This window comes from Gavia stellata, chromosome 7, assembly GCF_030936135.1.
Source record: "Gavia stellata isolate bGavSte3 chromosome 7, bGavSte3.hap2, whole genome shotgun sequence".
In the NCBI taxonomy this organism is placed as follows: domain Eukaryota; kingdom Metazoa; phylum Chordata; class Aves; order Gaviiformes; family Gaviidae; genus Gavia; species Gavia stellata.
In genome coordinates this window covers 43,226,798-43,249,381 of record NC_082600.1, presented here as the reverse complement: position 1 = coordinate 43,249,381, position 22,584 = coordinate 43,226,798, and the positions used below count along the sequence as shown (strand labels likewise).

Genomic DNA, 22,584 nt, shown 5'->3' with positions numbered 1-22,584 from the left:
AGCAAACCCTTTTTAATCTCAATGAACAGGCATTTTATAAACTCCCCTGTTTACATATCTAGATTGGATGAGAGTTTTACATACCTACAACAGGTAACAAAAGAACCAATACAATTTCAGACATTGATCTGATAACAACGTAAGAAAAACAAAAGCCACTGTTTTAACATCAAAAATAGCTCTTGAAAGAAATGGATCTCAAAAATAGACCTCGAGGAGAACAGTCAGACACAGAAGGAATTTCCTTCAAAAGAAAGACCATCATTATTTCCATTCAACAATGGGTTTACCTGTCATTGTAAGGAAAGGAGCTTTTGTTTGACACTTCTGCATGGGGAATAGCCCCTTTTTTCATTCAGATGTCTTCAAATACCCAGTTTAAGCTCATCAAGTCACCTGTATCAGAAATTAGGTTCGTACAGCCAGCTTGAGGTTGGTTTAAAGGTTCTTCCACAGATTTACCACTTGATTTTGATTTTCAAGCTTTTCTTGACAAAGTACATCCTGATTGTAGAAGGATGTAATTTGAGACACCGCTTTATCTGTGGGAAGGCGATCCCCGTCACCTCTGTAGTTTCTATCCTTCTGCAGATCGTTTCTCTCTTTTAATTCCATGGCTGGTCTGATCAAAAGACCATCCTCGTTCATTTTGTAGTCTTTTATCGCTTTCTCCCTTCGCAGCTTCTGGATGTCTGCCAGCTGACGCAGCTCCTCTGGCAGCTCCATGCAAGTGGGCTGATAAGGAAAAAAAAGAAACAAAAAAGAAATCAAAACAATACATATGCATACACATGCTCCACTTTTCTTAGTACCAGATAAGAGCTCCCTCTGTAATTAGCCAATGGAACAGAACAATCATCTCTCATTAGATCTGTGCAATGTATCAACTACCCGCTTACACAAACAATACCTCAGGGGAAAAAAGTCCCCCCACACTCTTTCTTTTAAAGGCAACCCAAAGGGAAAAATATTAGACTTGCGTTTATTGTTTACTCCTTTACTATGAAGATCTTCAAGATTTAAGTTAATACTTCACATATGGAATTTAAATGTGTCTTAAAAAACCTTTTGTGCTATGAAGTTGTTGTAAACCCCCAAAAGAGGCATAACCAGTTTGTGTTTGCTCATAGGAGCTTTTCATTTAAAACCATGGCATTCCATCCTATGGGTAAAAAAACCAAACCCTTTTGTGGAAAAAGCCAACATAGTTAACAAATCAACAAAACAGCTGCTTAGGAAGTACATGAAAGGAGATACACTCCTTGATTTGGTCCTGAGCAGTGCATGGGACACTGTTCAAAATACTACATTCAAGGATCTGCTCCTTAACAAGGACTGCAATGCTCATCATCTTTATAGGAACAACAACAAAAAAAATCCACAGTTGCATTCAGCTGTAGAAAGGGGAATTACACAAATAAGGAAGCTTGATTAAAAAGTAGTAAGGCAGCCTAGCAAATTCAATCCTAGCAGGTAGCATGGAGACAACTTCAAGACAACATACAAGCAGCATAGAGTAAACATTACAAAAGATCACAGAAAGATTGAAAGGAAACTGGCAGGGCTACAGGTTGGGGAAATGGAGACTATGAAGTAAGCATCCTTCAGGAAAGCAAAGCCACATCCAAGTGAAGAAAATAGTAAGGATGACGTTACAGAAAAAACAAAGAGCAGGCCAGAATAATTTTATTAGTATTTAACAAAAATGTAACAGAATAAATAAAAAAATTTCTTTAAACATGAGAGGAGCGCAAAACGTCAACCATGCTGCAGGGTCAAGTGATTATCAGAATACAAAAGCAGCATGGTAAAAAACACAGTATTTTTTCCCTTCTACATTCAGCATTAAAAAAATGTGGATATTCCCATGCTAAAAACATTCATTACGTACTAAGAGTGTGTTTCAAATTGTCATATAAATACTTAATACCGATATTTGAAATACAAACAGCATGGTGAATTTCACCCAAAATTCCTGAACAGTGGAAGATGAAAAAGCTGAACTAGTAACTATAGTATCTTGCTTAAAACCTGCCTTAATACCCAGGGATTGGAAGATGGTAAATGTTTAAAGAAGGTCCCAGGAAAGATACAGGAAGCAACATGCTGGCAAGTCAGATGCCTCTACGAGCATACTGGTAGAAACACTAAGAGCAGAATGAGTGGATATATAGATGTGATGCACTGGAAAAGTTACCACGGCTTTTGTAAAAGGGAGCCATGCCTCACAAAACCTACGTCTAGAAGTTTGCACAGATCCAGAGGAAAGCTAAATAGTTCAGATAGGATTACAGAAAAAAGTAGAGCAAACGCTTACTTGAAAACATCCCACCTTCAGTTGTTTAACCAGAAGAATTTACATCCAGCTTCCTAACTGCTGTAGTATCCTACAGTGAGAGGTAATCCACGTGCCCTAAACCATTTAAAGCTAAGTTGCATGAAAATTCAGGCTGTATGTTCATAATGATTAATATGCGTTGTGTGCAGTCCCAACTCACCTGCCAATTGGGAAAACTCCTGGCTCCAGCATGCAATTGTATTTAGACAGAGAACAGAGTTTATGCCATCATGTGTCATGAAGATGTTACCTGGTATTATATACTGTACTGCACCTTATCTACTGCAGCTTTACCTTAAGTGCATTGGGGAATCAACTCTGCTGCACAGGCATGTGCAACTCCCCTATGGTACCAAAGCTCTGCTTGTGAACTATCGCCACTTAAACAGGAAAGCACTGCACTTCTAGGAGAACATTTGCTTCCTTACACTGATGGATTCCCACGCTGCGTTTGCTTCTTTGAATCTAAGTCCTAAACATCAGAATGCAGCTGCATTTCCAAGTACCTAACACAACACAAAATACGAATCTACAAGGAGAGTTAGAAATGTAGTACATAAAGCTCCTTTACTAGGTCTCTTCTAGTGACAGAGCTGCAGAGGCACAGAAACCCATTTTACTTGATGTCTGCATCCACCAGAAGAACAATTACTCCTGGCAGACAGTTATGCTGAAAATGCAGGAAACTGCAGACTTTCAGGGTGGGAAGTTTGTGTTGAGTTCTCCCTCTCAGTGGTAAGGAAGATTATCAGTTTGAGGAAGACGCTGAAGAAGGAAGCTGAGGGTTTTGATAATAAAGCGCTGGGGATCAGAGGTTACTGTTTTGCATCTGGTTTGTGGGTAAAGTCAGTTGCTTAGGAGGGAGTGTCCACTATTCAGAAGACTCAACTACTACTTGCAGGCGATGACACAAAAAGCCTCAGAAAGTATCAACATACATTTCCAAAACTGTCAGGATCAATGAGATGCTTTTCTTTTTATTTCCTTCCCCCTCCCCCCCCCCTTTTTTCTCCATTTTCCTCTTTATTCTCTTCTCCCAGTACTACATCAACAAGGGTGTTGCATTATCATTTTCGGCTGCTGTGGACCCCTGGCAATACTTTACTGTTACTAGCAACTGCTATGATGCATGACACCCATGTATTCCACAACCATTTCCCGAAGGAAGCTCTAATCCATGGAGCTGCATCCTGCCATCTTGACAGCATGTCTCCCACCTGGTGTACCAGCTCATGGGCCAGCTCCTCAGTACATCTTCTGTTACTGCTGAAACAACTATCAAATGACAAAAGAATGTGTTTGGCTGTCCAGAAGCAAGGTGGAAGTTTTGGGGCTGCCCACTGGCTGACCATAAGGACTCTGTTTCTTTCCCATTTCTAGCAAAATGTCTGAAAGATCAAGGGGAAGAAAAGATGGCTGAAACCTCAGGTGAAACCAGGACTACCACCAGTGACTGCTGCAATTGCTCATGAGAATTATGACATCCAAGTCAAAGACTCAAACATACTATTTGCACAAAATACATAACTGCTGCTTGCTACGCTCTTACCAGTTTATTACTGTGAAAGCAATAAACTGTCATTAATCTCCATTTCTACCAGCTTATCCATGGCCTCTGACAACCTAGGACTTTGTTCCCATCAAATTATTTATGAAAACTTGTCTTAAATAAAGGGGAAGTACAAGCTTCTGTTGAAATAAGCTGGAACAAAGCAAAACCCTCATCAATCATGCCTGTTTGAGAAACAAGGCAAAATTAGACACAGGTACATGCAATTATGCATAAATCTGAAATCAAGCACTCCTGAATATGTTGGAAGGCCACAAGGATGATCTGACCCTAGTAGAAGCTGTGCATTTAGCCAGAAAGTGATTCCTGTATTCTGCCACTAATGGGGGCCTGTTGGAGCATACAGAAACTTCTCACTGCAAGAGATGCATGTGGAAAACTGACTGCAGAGACGGGGCATACAGAGCCCAAGGAAGGGTGGCGACAATTACATTCATCAACCTTATTCACACTTGTCTTCAACTCTCAGTGGATGCAGTGATCCATAAAGGCAAGTATATGGGCTTGGCTTTTACTCCATGATTATGCATGTTCACTTTTCCTTGCTGCTATTTCCTAGAGGAGAAAAAACAGGGTCTGGTCCAGATCTGTTCCCAGAGGTTGAACCCCCTGATTCTGTAAGAGAAGGAGAGACTAGGTAACTGCCCCAATAGTCATTATTGAACATTATTGGTCATTACTCAGCATTATTCAATTCACAGGCAACCTCACAGTGGAAAGCCAAAGCATCTTTTTCACCAGGTATATCCTGATACTGTTATTACACACAAAAGCTGTTGGCATTATGAACCTTCAGTACTTCATTTTTAATCGTCTCATGATTGAAACTGTGTCTGTGTACTTGTTTTGCAAGTATAGTTTCCATGGGAGTGTGGTAAGTTTGGGGGAATGGGAGAAAGAAAAAAAGCATTCTTCTATGTGACATGATGTCACTCAGTAAGATCAGAGGAAACAAGAGCAGGCCAGGGAAGCATGGCTCTGTTCATTGCTCTAGTCAGGTATGACATACTCAAACACCTTTGTAGCCCAGAGGCACAACAGAAGGCATGTCTACATAACTAACTTTCCCTTTGTCAAAAGGCTGAAGACCTGGTGGTTCTGTTCAGAGAGCACAATCCAAGAACTAAAACAGAACGGAGAAGGGCCCAGAAGAGGATTCCTTACCTGGAGTGATGGAAGTCAGTCAGTTTCCAGATCTGGTCATCTTCTCCAAGTGCCTCTAAATCAAAGAGGCCATTGTCACTTGGAGACTCTCTTGCCTAGTGGCTTTCACTCCCACAACTTTCAAGTAAAGGCTTGATGTACCACAGATGGTTCCTGTTCACTCAGGAATTATGTCCACCTTCCAATTTAGAAGCTGAAGTAGTGCAAGATATCTTTATGGCCCTAGAGCATTTAATGTCTTTGGCTTTGCTGCAGTCCTGCTTCAGCAACAGAGGCCTCTCTTCCAGTTCTCCAGCATGGAGGGAGCATAGTAGATAACATTTCAGGTTTCCAAAATGTTTCCCTGGCACGGGTATTTACTTCAGAATCCAAGGAGATCCATTACTCCTGCTGAAGTAATGTTGGCACTGCACCAGATTATGTCTGGAGAACACAGTCATCAAGCGCGGGGACTCCAGTGTTGCTGTTGTTGGAGACTGGCTCCAAGATGAAGTCAAGCTCATTGTACCAGACTGCTTTTCACGAAGGGTCCAAGGTGGAGCACAAGTGTAAATTGTAACTGATCAGTGTAAAAAGTAGAACAGTCCAGTAAAAGCATTTTCCAGGTAACTTTCAACTGTAGCTCCACAAAGTTCACAGAAGGCATAACACAGACCTTAGTGATGGATAAACTTTACTTCTGAACATCCATGAAAAAGTACTAGAATAAATATGGGGGAGGGGTAAGTATCTTGACTATTACTTCATTCTGAGAAGCAGATCTGAATAAAGGCTTTTTGATTCAGGGAATTATTAGAGACTTAGCCAGAAAACGTAGAAGTTGCACAAACAAAGCTTTTTTCTCCGCCCCCCCCCCCCCCTTAGAACAGATTTAGCTGAACTCATCAACTTGCAAAGGATTCCCTTAAAGTTAACTTTGCTTACTTACTCAGTGAAGAAACAGATGTAACAGACCAGATTTAATTAAACCAAACTCCATATTTGGAGTTTAAATATGTATTGCAAGCAGATTTTAAATAAAGTAGAAAAAACTTTAATTTGTGTGGTCTTCTCACAAGATACAGAAACAACAGAAAATGATTAACAGTGAAATGATGGTTAAAATGGCTACTTTTACTATCCATACTACCAAGATTTCTAAAGCAACTGCAAGAAGTATGATTATCAGATGTGATATTAAATAGATCTTCAAAATGCCATTTGAAATGCTCAGGATCAAATTAATTCCTTGGATAATCTTATGGAATAAATGGATTTACAAAAAGATTGGCTTCAGAAACCTGAGTGCCACTTTAAAAAAAATTCAACAACCAAATAGCCTAATGCAAAACAGAATTTGTACTCTTTTCACTTTAACAGACTGTTCTTTTCCCTTGTGTCATGCCTACTTTTGCATGCATTTCACATTGGAAATTCAGATGTCAAGCTAATTTTTTTCTATGTAATATGAACAACCTTCTTTTTTTGGTAGCCATCCTCTAAAAAGAAAAGGTTTTCAGATATGACCTCTTCTCTTCCATCCATGAAGCAACTGTGACCTCTTGTGGTTATCTAAACTAATCTCCTCCTAAATCCTCAATAATGGGATTTACTGCTCTGAGCCCTTGAGCACAGGCTTGAATCCTTTGGGAACTACTTGAGTGCTTTGTTAAACCAGGGCAAAGAAAAAGACAATTTCTTCCAGGAAGATAGATCTGCATTCTCTTTTTCTAATAAATATTTCATGACATTTACAACTGCAAAAATGAGGCAGTAACAGGATTTAATCACGTTAGTTCAGTCTCTTTGTGATGAATGAGGATGTTTGACCATTCACTTTTCACCTGAATTTAATACCAGCAATACCTTACATAGCTATTGCAAGTCCTCCTAAGATTACTTCGTTGAGAAGACAGAAGACCACACCAATACCTCGGCTTGTTTGATTTGCATGGACCTGTTCTTTCCATTAGTGTAGGAAGTCAAGCTCCTTAACCAAGAATCTCGTTTTCCCCCCGCTTTAAAAATTAAGAAGCAATTACAGAAGAGTCCACCGTACAAGAGCCACTCCAAGGTATCTGGGCATGCAATACTACTGGTTCTATGTAACCAAAGATGAAAATTGTTACTTTACTTGATTTTTTTTTCAATTTTTTTTTTAAGATAACACAGGTAAGAATAAATTAAGAAGACAAGATAACTCAGAGATGCTTTTACAGAAATAAAAATCTTTGGCCAACAAGAGAGAAGACTTCTCAGAAACAGCCAGTAGATGCAAACCAGCTCAGCAGGAAAGATGACAGAATAAGAGAAAAATAGAACAAGATTTGGGGACTAAATGCTCTTAACAAAACAAAGCAACTCTGGCAGCTCCAGGTACCAACACTTCACAACTGCCTGTCCCTCTTCTGCCTTTGCACATACACAGCCACTACTGAGCCCAGAGGTTCTCAGTCTCAGATTAGAGTGAATAGAAGGCACACATGCCTGTGCCCATGCCTTAACAGCTGCAGCTCACCATCCACAATACTAACTTGAGGTGGATTTGTGCTTATGGACTAACATGAAATGCAACTAGGTAGATACAGACACCATCACTTCTGCTGCTGCACACAGGAAGCAAGGTATGTGGCATAAAGTAGGGTGGACAGTTGCAGAAAAGGAAGCTGCTGTAGCTAGGTCCTTCAGAGTTTATCTATCAGAGCCTTAGATGAAATCATTAACCAGAGAAACAAGCAAAGACATACCTACCTTTGTGCTCCCAAGGCGATCTCCAGACCCAGTCCGATAAGCATTTAAATAACCATGTACTACAGCTGTTAGGTCAGACATCAAATTATCCATTAGAGATGAATGGAGCAGCAGAAGGTCCATAGCCTTCAAAGCAAGTGCTTTAAGCAGAGAAGCTGGAAAGGGTCTCCAGAACCATATGTCAGGATTCGCCTGTGTATCCCAATGCAAATGAAAACAGTTTTTTAAGTAACAAAAATTGTAACAAAGCTTTTCATCACATTCCTCTGCAGTTTACAACATATCTCCCAATGCTGAACTCTATTTTCAGTGCTACTGAATGCTTGCAGCTTCTAAGGCCATCTGTGTACAAGCTTGTGGATGTTAGAGAAGATGGAGTTTGGGAGGAGGGACTGCTTCTTTAAAAAAACCACAAAACAACACAACCCCCCAAACCAACACACACCTATTCCAGCATTTAATACTAGGTTTTCTCTCACCCATCTCTGAAACTAGGTTGAATGCCTAAGAGCTGAAAGATCTAAAGGGGAGAACCCCCCTCCCATCAAGGGAGATGGGGAAGCAGCTGGGGATAGTAACATCTTCAGCCATCACAACTGGAACCAGAAGAACATGAAAATAAGCCCCAGTTAAGCAGCATGACCATGATACCCTGAGCAAAACTGTCACTACAGAGTGGCTTACACTGGTATACTTACTACATGCATATTACACAGTCATTTTCCACTTTTAGTCTTCAGACCAATAGGAGGATTTGGTCTGGTAAATTATGGAAGGCATGTTGTCATTTGGCTTAGATTTGCCATACAGAATTCTCTAAATTGTAATTTTGAGAGACACTATTAGAATACCAAAACTTACATAAAAATAAAGCTCTGTTCAAATTAGAGGTTTCACTGAGTAGCTATTATAAGCAATATTAAGTAACATTTAATCCAGGCTTTCAAGACAGATTTTAAGTCTATGACCAGGCAGTGCAAAAGCACTCAGATTTACTCAGGAAGTTACAAGACCAGTATGGTGGGAGGAAAAATGCTCTGGTAGGAAAGAGATTGGTCCTATTCAGTAAAGAAATCCTGCCTATATAGTGAGGTCTCATTAAGTATCTAGTTCCCATATTTAATAGCTTCTTTGGAAGTCTTCCCCCCACCCAGAAAAAGCAAGATCAGGTGATTAAAAACTCAACAAAAAGATACCACAACTGGCACTAGCATATCTATATACTATTTGTTTAACTAATTTGATATCCTTCTACAATAAGGTCACCTGCCTAGTGGATGAAGGGAAGGTGGTGGATGTAGTTTTTCTGGATTTTAGGACGACTTTTGATGCTGTCCCTCACAGCATCATTCTGGACAAGTTGTCCAACTGTGGGATAAGCGGGTTCACAGTGCACTGGTGAAGAACTGGCTGAAGGGCAGAGCTCAAAGTGTTCTAGTGAATGGGGCTACATCTGGCTGGTGAGCAGTCACCAGCGGTGTTCCTCAGGGTTCAAGTCTAGGGCCAGTTCTGTTTAATTTATTTATTAACAATGTGGATGCAGGAGTTGAATGCACCGTTAGCAAGTTTGCTGATGATACCAAACTGGAAGGTGCTGTTGACTCTCTTGAGGGACAAGATGCCTTGCAGAGGGATCTAGATAGACTGGAGCATTGGGCAATGATTAATAGGATGAAATTTAACAAGTCCAAATGCCGGATTCTGCACCTAGGACGGAGTAATGCCGGGCACAAGTATAAACTGGGAGAGGAGTGCCTGGAGAGCAGCCCTGCAGAAAGGGATCTGGGGTGCTGGTTGACAGCAGGCTCGGTATGAGTCAGCAGCGTGCCCTGGCAGCCAAGAGGGCAAACCACACCCTGGGCTGCATCAAACACAGCATGGCCAGCTGGTCAAGGGGGGTGATTATCCTGCTGTATTCAGCGTTGATGCGGCCTCACCTTAAGCACTGTGTGCAGTTCTGGGCCCCACAATTTAAGAAGGATGTGAAGGTCCTTGAATGCGTCCAGAGGAGGGCAACAAAGCTGGTGACGGGGCTGGAAGGAATGTCCTATGAGGAGCGGCTAAGGACTTTGGGCTTGTCTGGTTTGGAGAAAGGGATTCTGAGGGGTGACCTCATTGCTCCCTACAGCTTCCTGAGGAGGGAAAGTGGAGAGGGAGGTGCTGAGCTCTTCTCCCTGGGATCCAGTGATGGGACGCGTGGGAATGGTTCAAAGCTGTGCCAGGGGACGTTTACACTGGACATTAGGAATCATTGCTTTACCGAGAGGGTGGTCAAGCACTGGAACAGGCTTCCTAGAGAGGTGGTCGATGCCCCAAGCCTGTCAGTGTTTAAGAGGCATTTGGACAACGCCCTTAATAACATGCTTTAACTTTTGGTCAGCCCTGAATTGGTCAGGCAGTTGGCCTAGATGATCGTTGTAGGACCCTTCCAACTGAAATAGTCTATTCTGTTGTATTCTATTTAGCAAGCTTACATCCCCCAAATTTTAGGAGCTCCTTGCCCATTAAGTTTTCCCTTGCTTGTCCCCATCTGAAAGATTAACAAAACCAAGGACAATACAGAATAATGATTTGGCAAATGCTGCTGAACTGCACAGGCAAGAAAAAAAATCACTACTCTGATTTTTTCATTCTAATAGTGCTGGCAATAAGAGTTTCCTCTTTTCCTACTTGACTCAGGATTCATTTTAACCAACTTGTTCTGTTGGAACTAGGTTTCTGAATTAGGCAAATATATTAAGATATCCGGAACATTTTTTACCCAAGTTTTTTATATATATCCTCTATTGTACAAGCTTTGTGGTTGTTCAAAACCTCAATTTCAAGTGAGCTATTAGGAAATACCAGCACAAGCACTGATGCCAACTGAAGCTTGCATCTGTCTAAAGTCAGTGTTACAAAATGTCTTTAACTACAGCAATTTGACCACTGCATAGTGCCATGCTCTTACAAAAACTAACAGAAATATCTCAAGATGGGCAAAGCACAGCTCACAATTGAGTCTTCAGAGGGTGCCTCACTGAATCACTCACTGAAGCCATCTGCTGCCTGCTCTTCATGATGGCATCCCATTTGGAAGGTATCTTCAAGTGCTGCATCACACACTCCTGTAACGTGCAGACACGATGCGGAAGGAAGCCACCTGTTGCCATTGAGAACTGCAGAGCATCAGCAACCTGTGACAGAAGGGATCAACATGCCATGACCAGCATCTGTTAATGCAAGGCAAAGAATGTGGAGGTTTGACAGTGGGGATGCGTATTAGAAGTAAAGTGTGCTGCAAACAAATTAATCCTCATTTTGACTGCATACAGTTGCAGAGCTAGTAATCTGACTCCTTAAAGCTGTTAAGTTACATAAAAGGGTAAATTAAGTTTTAAGAATGACTTATATAAGTTATATGTTGTATTAATCTAAGGCTCCTTCTAGCCCTGTACTCTTGTCTCCAGACAGCAGGTGGTTAGGAGCAGTATGAGAAGAAAGTAAACATACAGTGATACTTTCCCAGGATATTTATGGTCTTGCCTTTTATCTAAAACCTGAAATAGTGATGCAATGTAAGGAAAACACGATGAAAGAATATGTAAGTTGTCAAAAACCTTTTGCCTAAAACCTGATCTTACCAGTAAGACTTGTCTTTGGCAGCATATAGAGCCAGAAAGGAAGCAGACAACAACCTCCAGTAGTGACTGCATGGCATGGTGTTTGCTTGTTTCTCACCCCAGTTTCATCCCTTTTACAGTAAAAGCAGGAACAGCTCTGACTCTTGTCCCTAACCGGAGAACACAAAGACAAGTAGGACTATTGCAACAGCTGCAGACAGAAGACAATGGAAAAGGGAAGCCTGGAAGAGAGTCCACTTACCAGGGGAATGGAGAGTTAAAAATTAAAAGCCTGCATCCACACTCAAAATCTAAGACTGAGCTATCTGTCATTAGAACAACCTACCCTTCAGACTTCCTCTGCTGCTCAGAAGCCCAGATTCCCACTCTGGTCCCCTAAAATCTCCACTGACCTCTCATAGCCCTTTTTTCCTTACTGCTCCCTTCTGAGAAACCTCGAGCCAACACTCAGCAACAAGCATCCACAATCCCATCAACAAAACCATGAGCTTACAGGGCAGCCCAGTTTTACTGCAAGGGTTACAGCTGAAGCCACTGTTCGAGCTGTTCTACCACACGCTGCCCATGTGCTACCTAGACCAGACCAAGTACTGCTTGGCAGCACCAGCTCAGCCCCTGCAGTAGTGACCACAGATTTGTAAGAATTGTAATTGACCTCTTCTGGCCTCTTATAGTGAGGGTAAATTCCAAGACCAAGCCCCCATTCCTAACTTATCTATGAAGTCTTTGGGGAAAAAAAAAAAATCTCTTCCTGTCCAAGAGCAAAGGCAAACAAACTGGTATGATTTATTAGTGACTAAAGCTGCCTCTAAGGCATCATCTAAATTGCTAACTGCTACCTTCACTGGGAGAGAAGCCATGTATTTGCTAAGCCTACCACAAGAAACTGCTAAGCCAATCCATTTACTGAATTTCCAAGGAATAAAAGACTGTATGAAGGTATTATGAAGAAAATGCAAAATGTTAGAGCACTAGAAGTAGAACAAGCAATCTTGGGCTAAGGAAAGAAATGGGAGACCCCCTATGCTCTGTGGTAGGACAGAGAATCTAGGACTGCCTATATTTCCGCTATGCTGACTACATTGCTGCAGTCCAAAGAAGTCTACAACCATCAGCTGAAAAGTGGCAGGAAACATACCTGGAGAAAGGAACCGCAACAATTCAAACTGATGAGTTCACTGAAGAGAAGCAAATGGAGAAGACCCAGGTGACCCCACTGGATTGTAAGCACAAATCACCAGGTAAAGAGGAAGTTTCCATCACTCATTACTGAATAGTCCTTTGAATTGTACTTCTGACCACTAAAACGTTCTCTGGCTTTTCACTCTCAGTGGCCAAATGCAGATGAAGAGGACCCTTAGGGAAGACCTTCTCAAGCAATCAGTTACTTTTACTCAAAGTCAAAAGAAAGATGATGTTCAAATCTATGGAAATATATTCCATTCTTCTAGATGGTTAGAGAGAGAGTTTCTAGTAAAAAAATTCAATGCTTTCCAAACAAGGAGAGAAAAGACTTAAATATTTAAATAAAAATGAAAGCATCTTTGCAATCAATATTCATAAAAAGTCTAATTTGAATGAACAAAGTTATAGAATAAACTTGCCCACAATGAAAACAATGTTTTAGCTTTCACTGTGAAAATCTTTTTCCAAAGTCATTGCATGCTAATGGCTTGGATTCAAGGGCAGAAAAACTATGACACGCTGAAGAGTACCAGATGTGCATTGATCTGTGGAACCAGACAGCAACAGTGACTTCTTCACTTGTACATTTTATGATTAAACTTTGCATGGAACTCTGTCTTGTGGAAAGTCTCAAGCTGTCAAATTTTCTTTATTATTTCAGTACACACCTCTAGGAAGAATTGTGTTGTTTCTTTTGGTAGTACACAGATATGCAACCAACAACATTTCACAATAGGCGGGGATTTCAGAGTGTGAGAATGTTCTAGCCTCATGATGCAGCATAGAAGTGTGCCAGAAGGCAATGTTAGGGATGTAAGCACTGACAACAGCCAGTTGCCTGCTCACTATGCAGCATTTTAGGCTGCTGTAGCCCAACAGGGACAAACACACACCCACCAAGGCAGTCAAATGTGAAATAGCAGTATAAGGCTTCCACAAACGTTATCGTTAAAAGTTACTTCAACAGGTGATGCTCGAGTACTACAAGAACATCAGGGGGGAAGACAGTCCGTGAACATCAGAAACCTTTCACTGCCATCCTCTACATGTTGTGTTAATTATATTATGTTATTTATTACAAGGAACAAACAGTTGCAGCAACTGGCCAAAACCAGGGATAAACAACACTATTCAAATTATGCAGGCGGGATCCCATCTAACTCTAACCCAGAGTTCTTCATTCCATTGCTGTGGTTTTTAAGCAGAGTCTCACTTGTGCACACAGCCTGTTCCAATTTTAACAACACTGAGAAGCTGTGTCTAAGAAGCGCTTCACAAAAAGCATCTATGAGAGTTTGCTCAGAGGTATCTCCCAGTTATTTGCTCCAGTAGTACAAACAAGACAGCTTAATTCCACAATATCAGGTACACTGCAGGGCAGCCAAAACCAGACTACTTCACCAGCTTGCTTACATTGTAAGTCAGATTCAGGCCAACGAATCAGAGTAATTGAATCTAAGCCTACAGATCTATCGGTGCAAGAAAAGCATGCATGTCAGCTCATACCAAGACAACAGAACATTGAGTGCAATCCTGCGTACCTCAGACCCTAGGGTGGATAATTCTGGTTAGTTATTTCCACTGTATCAATTACATGTTCTGGCCAGTACACTGGGGAGCACTGGTGGGAATTTTCACCCCTACCTTTTTCAAGCAGTCAAGACTTAACACTGACTGATATTTGACCTGTAATGGAATAACATAATTTTTAGGGGCAAAAGGGCAAACTAAAATCACAAAGGGACTGAGAGAAACCTCTGCTGCTACGTAGCCCAGAGTAGGGCTTTGAAGATTTACTATAGGCAGTCATATCTATGACATGAAAAGTCAGTATATGGGCAAGGACAAGTTATACATAACTATGCATAACATATCCATGCCCACTATGAAAGATCATAGCCATTATGTTATTTTCTTCTCTCTCGAAAGGCTCTAATTCTCCTCTCAGTCACGCAACATTAACTACCACAACTGCCAGGGCCAGCACCAGTAAAAACAGATTTTTGTTGTAACCTGGCCTGTTCTCTCACTTCCACCACTGCTTTTATTAGCAGGTGCTTCCCAGTGCTGGATACCTGTAGTCTGAATCTGTTTCTACAGTTGTGAAAGGGGCAGAAAGGGTAACAAAGAATACAGAGCACAAGCCAACCTGGCTCCTGTTTAAGTCACGATAACCTCAAGTTGTGCCAAGTTTGATTAAGACCAGTTAACACATCTTAAAAAAAGCCACATTAAACTTGCTGCTAATATTAGATATTAACTACCTTTTAAAATGGGTCTACACAAGACTCTAAATAACACTATCAGCCTTGCCTGCTGGTTCTTTTTAGCTAGAACGAAACCGCTACATTTACATGGTTCAACAACTGTCACATTCTAGTAATGTTAAATCATCTCTGAGAGAATGCCCTGAACAAGCCTGAAGTTTCTCTTGTTGAAACTTTTTCTCCCAACCAGAATATTTGAAGGGTACCTGTGTATCAAAGACATTGGAGAGAAGGACACCGTACTGGTGAAAGAGGCAGTCTGAGATCCAGCGGCAATCATGCATGACCTGAAGCAGGAAAAAGCAGTCAAACAAACTTGTGTCCAACTGCAACATTTTTGGTGCAACTAGATCATTATATATGTATATGACCTCTGCCACCACAAATGTCCTCATACACCCTGTACCCTTACCTTCAAGATGTTTTTATCTTCCAGCACCATCTGTAATCCATTTTTGAAAGCCTGAGGTCCCAGAAGAAAGATATCAAATAGAAAAACACGGCTTTTCGTTGCTATCTACAACAAATTCAGTTGCAGAGAAAATGAGTGAGGGAAGACAACAAAGGATTTGAAAGTAGGAGAAAGTGCACTGTTGCCCACAAGCCATAATGTCCTATGTACAGACTTCCATTGGGGAGAGCAGGTTTAGTTTCCTTACTGCTAATCCACAAACAAGTCTTGTTTTTTCCACAGATGCTCAGAGACTGTCACAATAATTAGAAAGAACGACCCAGTAGTCTACTAGACACAGTTAAATACAGCATTTTGAGATGTATCAAGAGCAAACCCTACGCACAGTAAAAATAAATTCCTACACCTATTATGGTGACATTTTTAAAGAACCACTTCCAAAAAAATTCTTGTGCCCGTGATATTCCTTTCATTGTCAAAGACCACTACCAAAGAAATAAAGGACATTGTTTTCCATCCTAGTATTTCAAACAGGATATAAAATTTAGGTTTTGCCTATGTTCAAATTCGCAATGGTTTAACAAAAGCTGTTATTTGAAAGCAATTTAGCCATACCAAAGCATACATTTTGTGGACACTTACTTCTGCATAAACTCCCACACAAGTTTTTGCTTTGGACAAACATACTCACTTTTAAACCAATTTAAAAATAAACTAAGAAGATTTTGAGCTAACATATTAAGCTATTCTCCTTTCTGTCCCTTCCTTTTCAGATGTTGATAATATCACAGCTAATTAAGATACTGTATCATCTTTAGATGGATTTTACTCCTTCAATTATATTGGCAGTGTGATTAGGTCTTGCAGTTTTTCAATAGGTAACAGCTGTACTAGTGTAACACCTCTACCTGTATACAAGTATATAAAGATGGCAAACCAAATATGTTACATTGTTATATACAAATGTATATATTACATACAAGTTAAGTAATTATTATATTGCCTTATAATGGCATAATTCTTTCCCTAACAGGTCTTTTATAAAATACCTGATCTGTCTTGAAGAATATCATATCCCTTACCAAAACAGTTATGTGAGCAAGTCTTGAACGCAGGCGAATCCCCAAATGTTTCTCAGTTATGCCTCTGTTTAATGACACATTTTGGGAAATATCTGCCTCTTACCTCAAGCCATGAGAGTTTTCCATGACGACACAAATTAACACCTTCTCCTGCTATACTGACAACACTCTGCTGTTTTAGGTGCAGCACCTAATGAAAAAAAAAAAAGGGATAAAATAAATAGTGCCAGAGAATGATAGGCAGAGGGACAAATAGTAAACTGCGATTCTTCTGGTCATGATCCATATTTAACAACATAAATACAGATTAAAACTACAATGAATCTCAGATGTATAGTGATCCAAGAGAAACAGACACAGTATCACTCCAGTTACAGACAGCTGGAAATTCTGCAACTAGAAACATCAATGATAGCTTTAGCAGCTATTATGGATAACTGAAGAATATAGACTCCCCTGATCTCCTCCCAAGAAATTCTCCTAAGTTGGTTTTAGGAACTTCCTTAAGATCACATAAAGAGTATGTTCCTTTCAGTTAAAAAGCAGAACTCATTTTCTAAGGTATAAAAGAAAAACATGTTACTCTCACAGACACAAAAAATTTTCAATTAAGATAAAGCAACCTGTAGTGTGCATGTAACACAAGAGTAGAAGGCATAAACAGAAATAAAAAAGTCAGCCCCTTTTTCAAGCAACAGTTAGATTCCTCTGTAAGCAGGGAAATCTCTTCCTGTGGGGAAGAGCTGTTTCCTCTGCATGTGCAATAGATTTATCCTAAGAGCCCAGATCACAACTGATGTTACTGCAAGACAAAATGGCATGGAGGACCTACAGTACTGCTGGTCTAATTCAGGATCTAAAAAATTCTATTAAATTTAATAATAAATCTATCATTGGCTCCAAGTTCTGAAACAAAGCCTTTCTACCAAGTCTGCTTATGTTGTTATACATGATTTAAGAGAAAAATGTCCAGGTGCATCTGGAGTTCCAAACATCTACAAAAACAACACAATCTATTCCCTCTCCAAATGCCAACAAATCCTCATGTTGTTCCCTTCCTAAACAAAATTAATTGTTCACTAAACAGTAATACTGACCCTTCACCTCAGTTACTGGTGATACAGAGTCTGAAAACAGCAACCAACATACACAGATGCAGATCCACATCCGCCCACTGCAAACTCACGTGCACTGCACTCTTTCCCTGCATGTGTGCACACTTTAAATATACTTTGATGGCACCAGAGATACCATTTCTATTTGACTTAAAGAAGCCACTTACTACCTATTACTCAAATTTCACTACAGTCTGCAAAAGTGATTTCCAGTATAAGACGTCATGAAGCAGTGCTCACAGTCCTGCCACTTAATGGATGTACTGATAATTAGAATGGAACAGGCTTATAAGTCATATACGCTGCGTAAAAGCTTTCATTAGTACTTACTGCTGGGCCAAATTTCTGCTGGAAACTATCAACAACTGTGTACTCCACATTCTCTCCTCCCTTCTTCTCTAGAAGGAAGAAAAAAAAACATTAGATGCTTCCTCTACTTGAATAAACTTTGCACAAGGTATGTATTGTATAATCACTCTACTTTTCTGGTTTAGCTTTTCAGTTCTTCCCTCTCTACTTCCTGAACATACCCAAACAGATTACTGAACTGTCTGATTCAGATGTGTACAGTCTACATCATGAGACAAAATTCTGGGTTTTGACAGAAAAACTGGATGTTTAAAAGTGAGTTACTTTTTGTTGTTATGATGGAAACATATGTCGTTATAAAGGAAACAAAAAGGTTTCAAAACTACCAGACAGTGACACCACAGAACATGGACAACTAAGTGATCAAGGGGGCAAAGAGAATTTAAGCCAGATTTTAATATCTGTTAACACCTACTTAACAATGTCTAATGAACAGGTAAAGAAGGGTTCTCTTAAAGATTCTCCTTTCTCTTTAGCTATGATGCAGATGTTAATAATATGCATCCATGACAACACAAGGACAATCTTCTAAACTCTAAAATAATAGTCAGTTGAAAGATCATAAGAACAAATTTTTAAAGGCTCTCGCAGATCACATCAACCCTTGCTCATTTTCTCTCCCACTACCCAGGTAAATGCAGCTAACCTTCCCTTAGCTGATAGAGGTCTTGCACTCTTGTCATGGCTCTACGAGAACAGAACGAGCAGACCACATTTTGGATCTGTACCTGTATATGTGTACACAGCAGGAACCACACAACCAAATCAATGCAAGCACGTGACAGCCAGCACAGAACCGAAGAGCAGTAATCTTATTGAGCTTTGAGTTACCTATCACGCCACATACATCTCAGGAAGAAATATAAGATTAAAACAATCACAAGAGAGGAAAGCTCACTGGCCGAAGCACTTTCATTGCTCCAAAAGATCAGTTGTGCTGCTTGGCCACTTTTACAGTTGATGAGAGCTACAGGATAAACATTCTGGAAAGCAGATGAGTTTCCTTCTGATGTTGTGAACGTATCTGCAGGCAAAGAGCATATCTGCAGATAACGAGCTCTGTACCTTTCTTTCTGTGACCATTGTTCTTTCACAATACATCTTGTTCTGACACAGGCAAACCAAGAGATCACAGCCCCTGGGAAAGATGTTGTCTGACAAAGACAAACTAACTACATTGCTTGACTAATATCCACATTACCTGAGAGGGAGTATTTTAAGCTATTTGATGCTCTGAGCTGGCTCTCTAGGGAAACGCAAGGAGAACTCCATGGGCCACAATCTGCTGGTCCCGTGCCTGCTTGTTTGTTCCCTTCAACAGCTGAAGTGCACCTGCACGAGCAAGGCAACCGTACACAGCACAGAAGTCAAAACATTACACATTCCACCAGCATGGACATTTTAATAAAGAAAATTATTTCATCCAATGCCATCTACCTGCGTCCAGACAATGAACTGCTGCATGTGAAGCAACTTCCCAATCCAATGTGTATGGTGCTTAAAGAAGATCTTGAAGCTACCCAACAATAAGCTTATTTTGCACAAAAGGGCCTTTATTAAGGATAAAATTTCACATTTATTCTGAAAGTAAAAGGTGAAAGCAGAACCTGAACAGTTGTTCACTGCAAAGGTCAGCAATGCTTTCAAGGGAAGAAAGAGTTCAAAGTACAAAGAATGAATACCTGACCTGAGCACAAGAACCACGCAATTTAAACATCTGCAAGTCTTTACACCAAATCAGTAATATCTGATCCATTAGTTATTTATTGTAATTGGAGGGCAATTTTACAAGTTCACCAATACGTAAAACAGTTATATCCACTTTACTGTAATCAAGTGGAAGTTATTAAATCATATAAAATGGTAGCATCTCAGGATCAAAAAAAAAATAGAGCTAGTAAACATTCACTTGACTGAAAGATGTCACATATAAGATGCTTAATTTCTATGACAGGACAGTCTGAGGTCAAGAATACTTCACTGGGAAATATGACTTATTCGTATAAATTTCCTTATATTGATATAAACCCATCCCATTATGATTATAGAGCTCTAATCATGTACCTCTCTATCTCATTAGAATAAAACATAAAAACCCCTTTCTGATCAGCCTTTAGGTGCAGCTGAAGAATCTCGTACCTAAAATTGTATATTTAAAGGATTAACACAGGAATCTACTACCAAGGTGAGCATATTCAAGTATGTGTGAACGTAGGCTCGCTTAACAGGGAGAAAGAAGACAAGACAGCAGCAAGCAAAAAGACTGCTGCTAATCACCATTCTGTGTGCTTTTTAACTATATTGTAAGGACTATTCAGTAGACACCACTTCATTCCTACTTCTCTTAAGAGGAAGAATAAACTATTCAAACGTGGTCTTGTGAGAAGACTCAAAGCAAAGCCATCTAGGACCATGGGTCTGCAGCAGTTTGAAACATATTTTTGCCAGCTCCCAAAGTCACATTTATGTATGTTTTGAGAGCATCTGTATAAACCTAACCTACCCTGTGCAACTGTCCTGGAACTGTTCCACCACAGAAGAAATGCTCATGGGAAATCCTCCCTGAAACCACAAGCTGACAAGGAAACAAACCAAGCAAATTCTTCTACCTAGGCACACTAGTGGGGAGGGGGAAAAAAAAAAAAAAGAAAAAAGTGCAAGACAAATTGTAAGCAATAGCTTGAAAGAACCTTTTACACGGTAGAGGTCTTCCACTCACCACCTTGTTCACCTCTTTAGAGCAGACAAATACAAACTTGGCACAGCTGAGTCTGAACATCAGTATTATACTAAATGTAAGGGGTGGCTCCCCTAGCAAGTGCATCCCACTCCTTCTCCCACCGTGAAAGGAAGGAAACATCTCAACGTACTCAGAGAGCATTGCCGTTCCCTTCCCTGAATCTGGTTCATCCAGCAATTCCACTGCAATAGAAACAAACAATTTATACTCTAGTGCTGACAAGCAACTTTTTGACGCTTGTTATCTCCCAAAAAAAGGAGAACCGTAACCGATACTAACCACCATAGGACATGGCCATACACGCAAACAAAGAAATTGAACTCAAAGTATAGTTTAAACAATTTTAAATTCACTCTGGTGTACAAATCTACATAAAATATATCAGTACATCAGTAGCCTAGATAAGGTATATTTCAGAACTCTAGCATTTAAACAAGACTAATGGCTCACTATCCTACCAAAACCAAAGTCAGTATTGAACTACAACTAATTACTTTACAGACTATTACATACGTAACAAAGCAGGTCCAAGGAAAAAGGCAGAATGGAGTCAGTTAATCACTTTGTAAGTCCAGTAGCTGCCTTCTAGCTATTTCCCCCTCAGCACTTTGCTCCTTGTCTGCAAAGCAGATGCCAATAGAAAAGCACAGGACCTTTATACACTAGAAATGTTTTTTTTAAATAATGCCATATTCTTATCACTAGTGAATCACAGCAAGAGGCTCAGATAAACAGACCCTTTAATAGAGATACTTTTGCCTGTGCAAGTAAAAACAAAACCAAGTTAACTAGAACTTTAAGCAATTTAACTTCCCACCAGAGACCATCAGTGAAAGTCTTGCTCATATAAGAACACACACAATGAATGTAACTTGCCTTCAGGACGTAAACAGGGGGCACACTTAACTGATTACCTTCGGAATGGTTACTTTCATTAGTGGTCTTATTGGACTCTATTCATTATTTAACTAACAAGCTTTAACGCAGTACAGTCACAAGACCTTCACAAAGTGGGGAATTACTATTATTTCACTGATAGATAATTGGGGAACAACAGTTGTGTGATTTATACAACACTTTAATTCCTACTGATTTTAGAAGAAAGATGTGCAACTGAAGAGTTCAGCGGAGTGACCAAAATATGGATTTAAAATGCTGAACTAAGAGTGGACATCATCCCTGTGCCCCAAAATGCGGTAAGAAAAGCCTCACCATTCACTATTTCATGGCCAAAAAACATCTTTACTCCTGGAGTGCTTCTGCCAGTTTCCAAGTTCTTCACTGAAATGAGGGAGGGGAAAAAAATACAGACATACATCACGTTCCTCTGTTTGGGGTAAAAGCTTATCATTTGCAGAACAAAGCAAGACCATACAATCGGGTAGCACTATTAACTAGGGAAAAAAATAATCGAGGAATGAGTTATTCTAAGTGACAGCTCTTTCACTCTAGAGAAGAGGGTTTCCATATGATGACTGTGCACGGAGGACACAACTCAGGACTGCTACACCTACACAGCCCCACAGCTGAGAGCACAGGCAGGTGCTGCCAGCCTCCACTTTACGTTTTATTCACCCCAGCGCCCGTTTTGGCTCCCGGGAAGCACCCACGGGCGCTCCGTGGGGCGCAGCGGGCACGCTCGGCGCGGGAGGCTGCCCACGCCACCCGTGACACCGCGTCCCCCGCGGAGCCAGGCGCCCCTGCGCCAGCGCCCTTCCCTCAGCGACCAGGCCCACAGCGCGGGGCCCACCTGCACCCCTCCCTCTCCCCTCACACACGCTGAGGCGGCGCAGGGCGCTCCGAGGGCCGCCGCGGCGGGCCCCGACCTGTTCGCAGGAGGAGGCTCCGGTCGGGGTTCACGTGCTGCAGCACCCCCTGGAAGACGCCGCATTTTAAGGTGACTTTAACGGTTCTCCCCAGCATGGCACCGAAGTGCTCTCTGCTGAGGGCCATGCGCGGACAGGGCTCCCCCGGCGGGACACCTGCGGC

General features: G+C 40.8%; 1 protein-coding gene across 1 annotated transcript; it reads right to left on the bottom strand.

Annotated features, from left to right (window-relative positions):
• Positions 1-432: 432 nt before the first annotated feature.
• EXD1 (exonuclease 3'-5' domain containing 1) lies at positions 433-22,548 on the bottom strand. Its single transcript, XM_059819923.1, has 12 exons — positions 22,422-22,548; positions 21,808-21,876; positions 20,726-20,777; positions 19,920-19,994; positions 19,057-19,187; positions 17,817-17,884; positions 16,475-16,561; positions 15,290-15,394; positions 15,084-15,164; positions 10,835-10,978; positions 7,803-7,994; positions 433-735 (listed from the first exon to the last, which is right to left on the bottom strand). The coding sequence occupies exons 1-12, from the start codon at positions 22,546-22,548 to the stop codon at positions 439-441; spliced, it is 1,428 nt and encodes a 475-aa protein (XP_059675906.1). The 3' UTR covers positions 433-438.
• Positions 22,549-22,584: the final 36 nt, after the last annotated feature.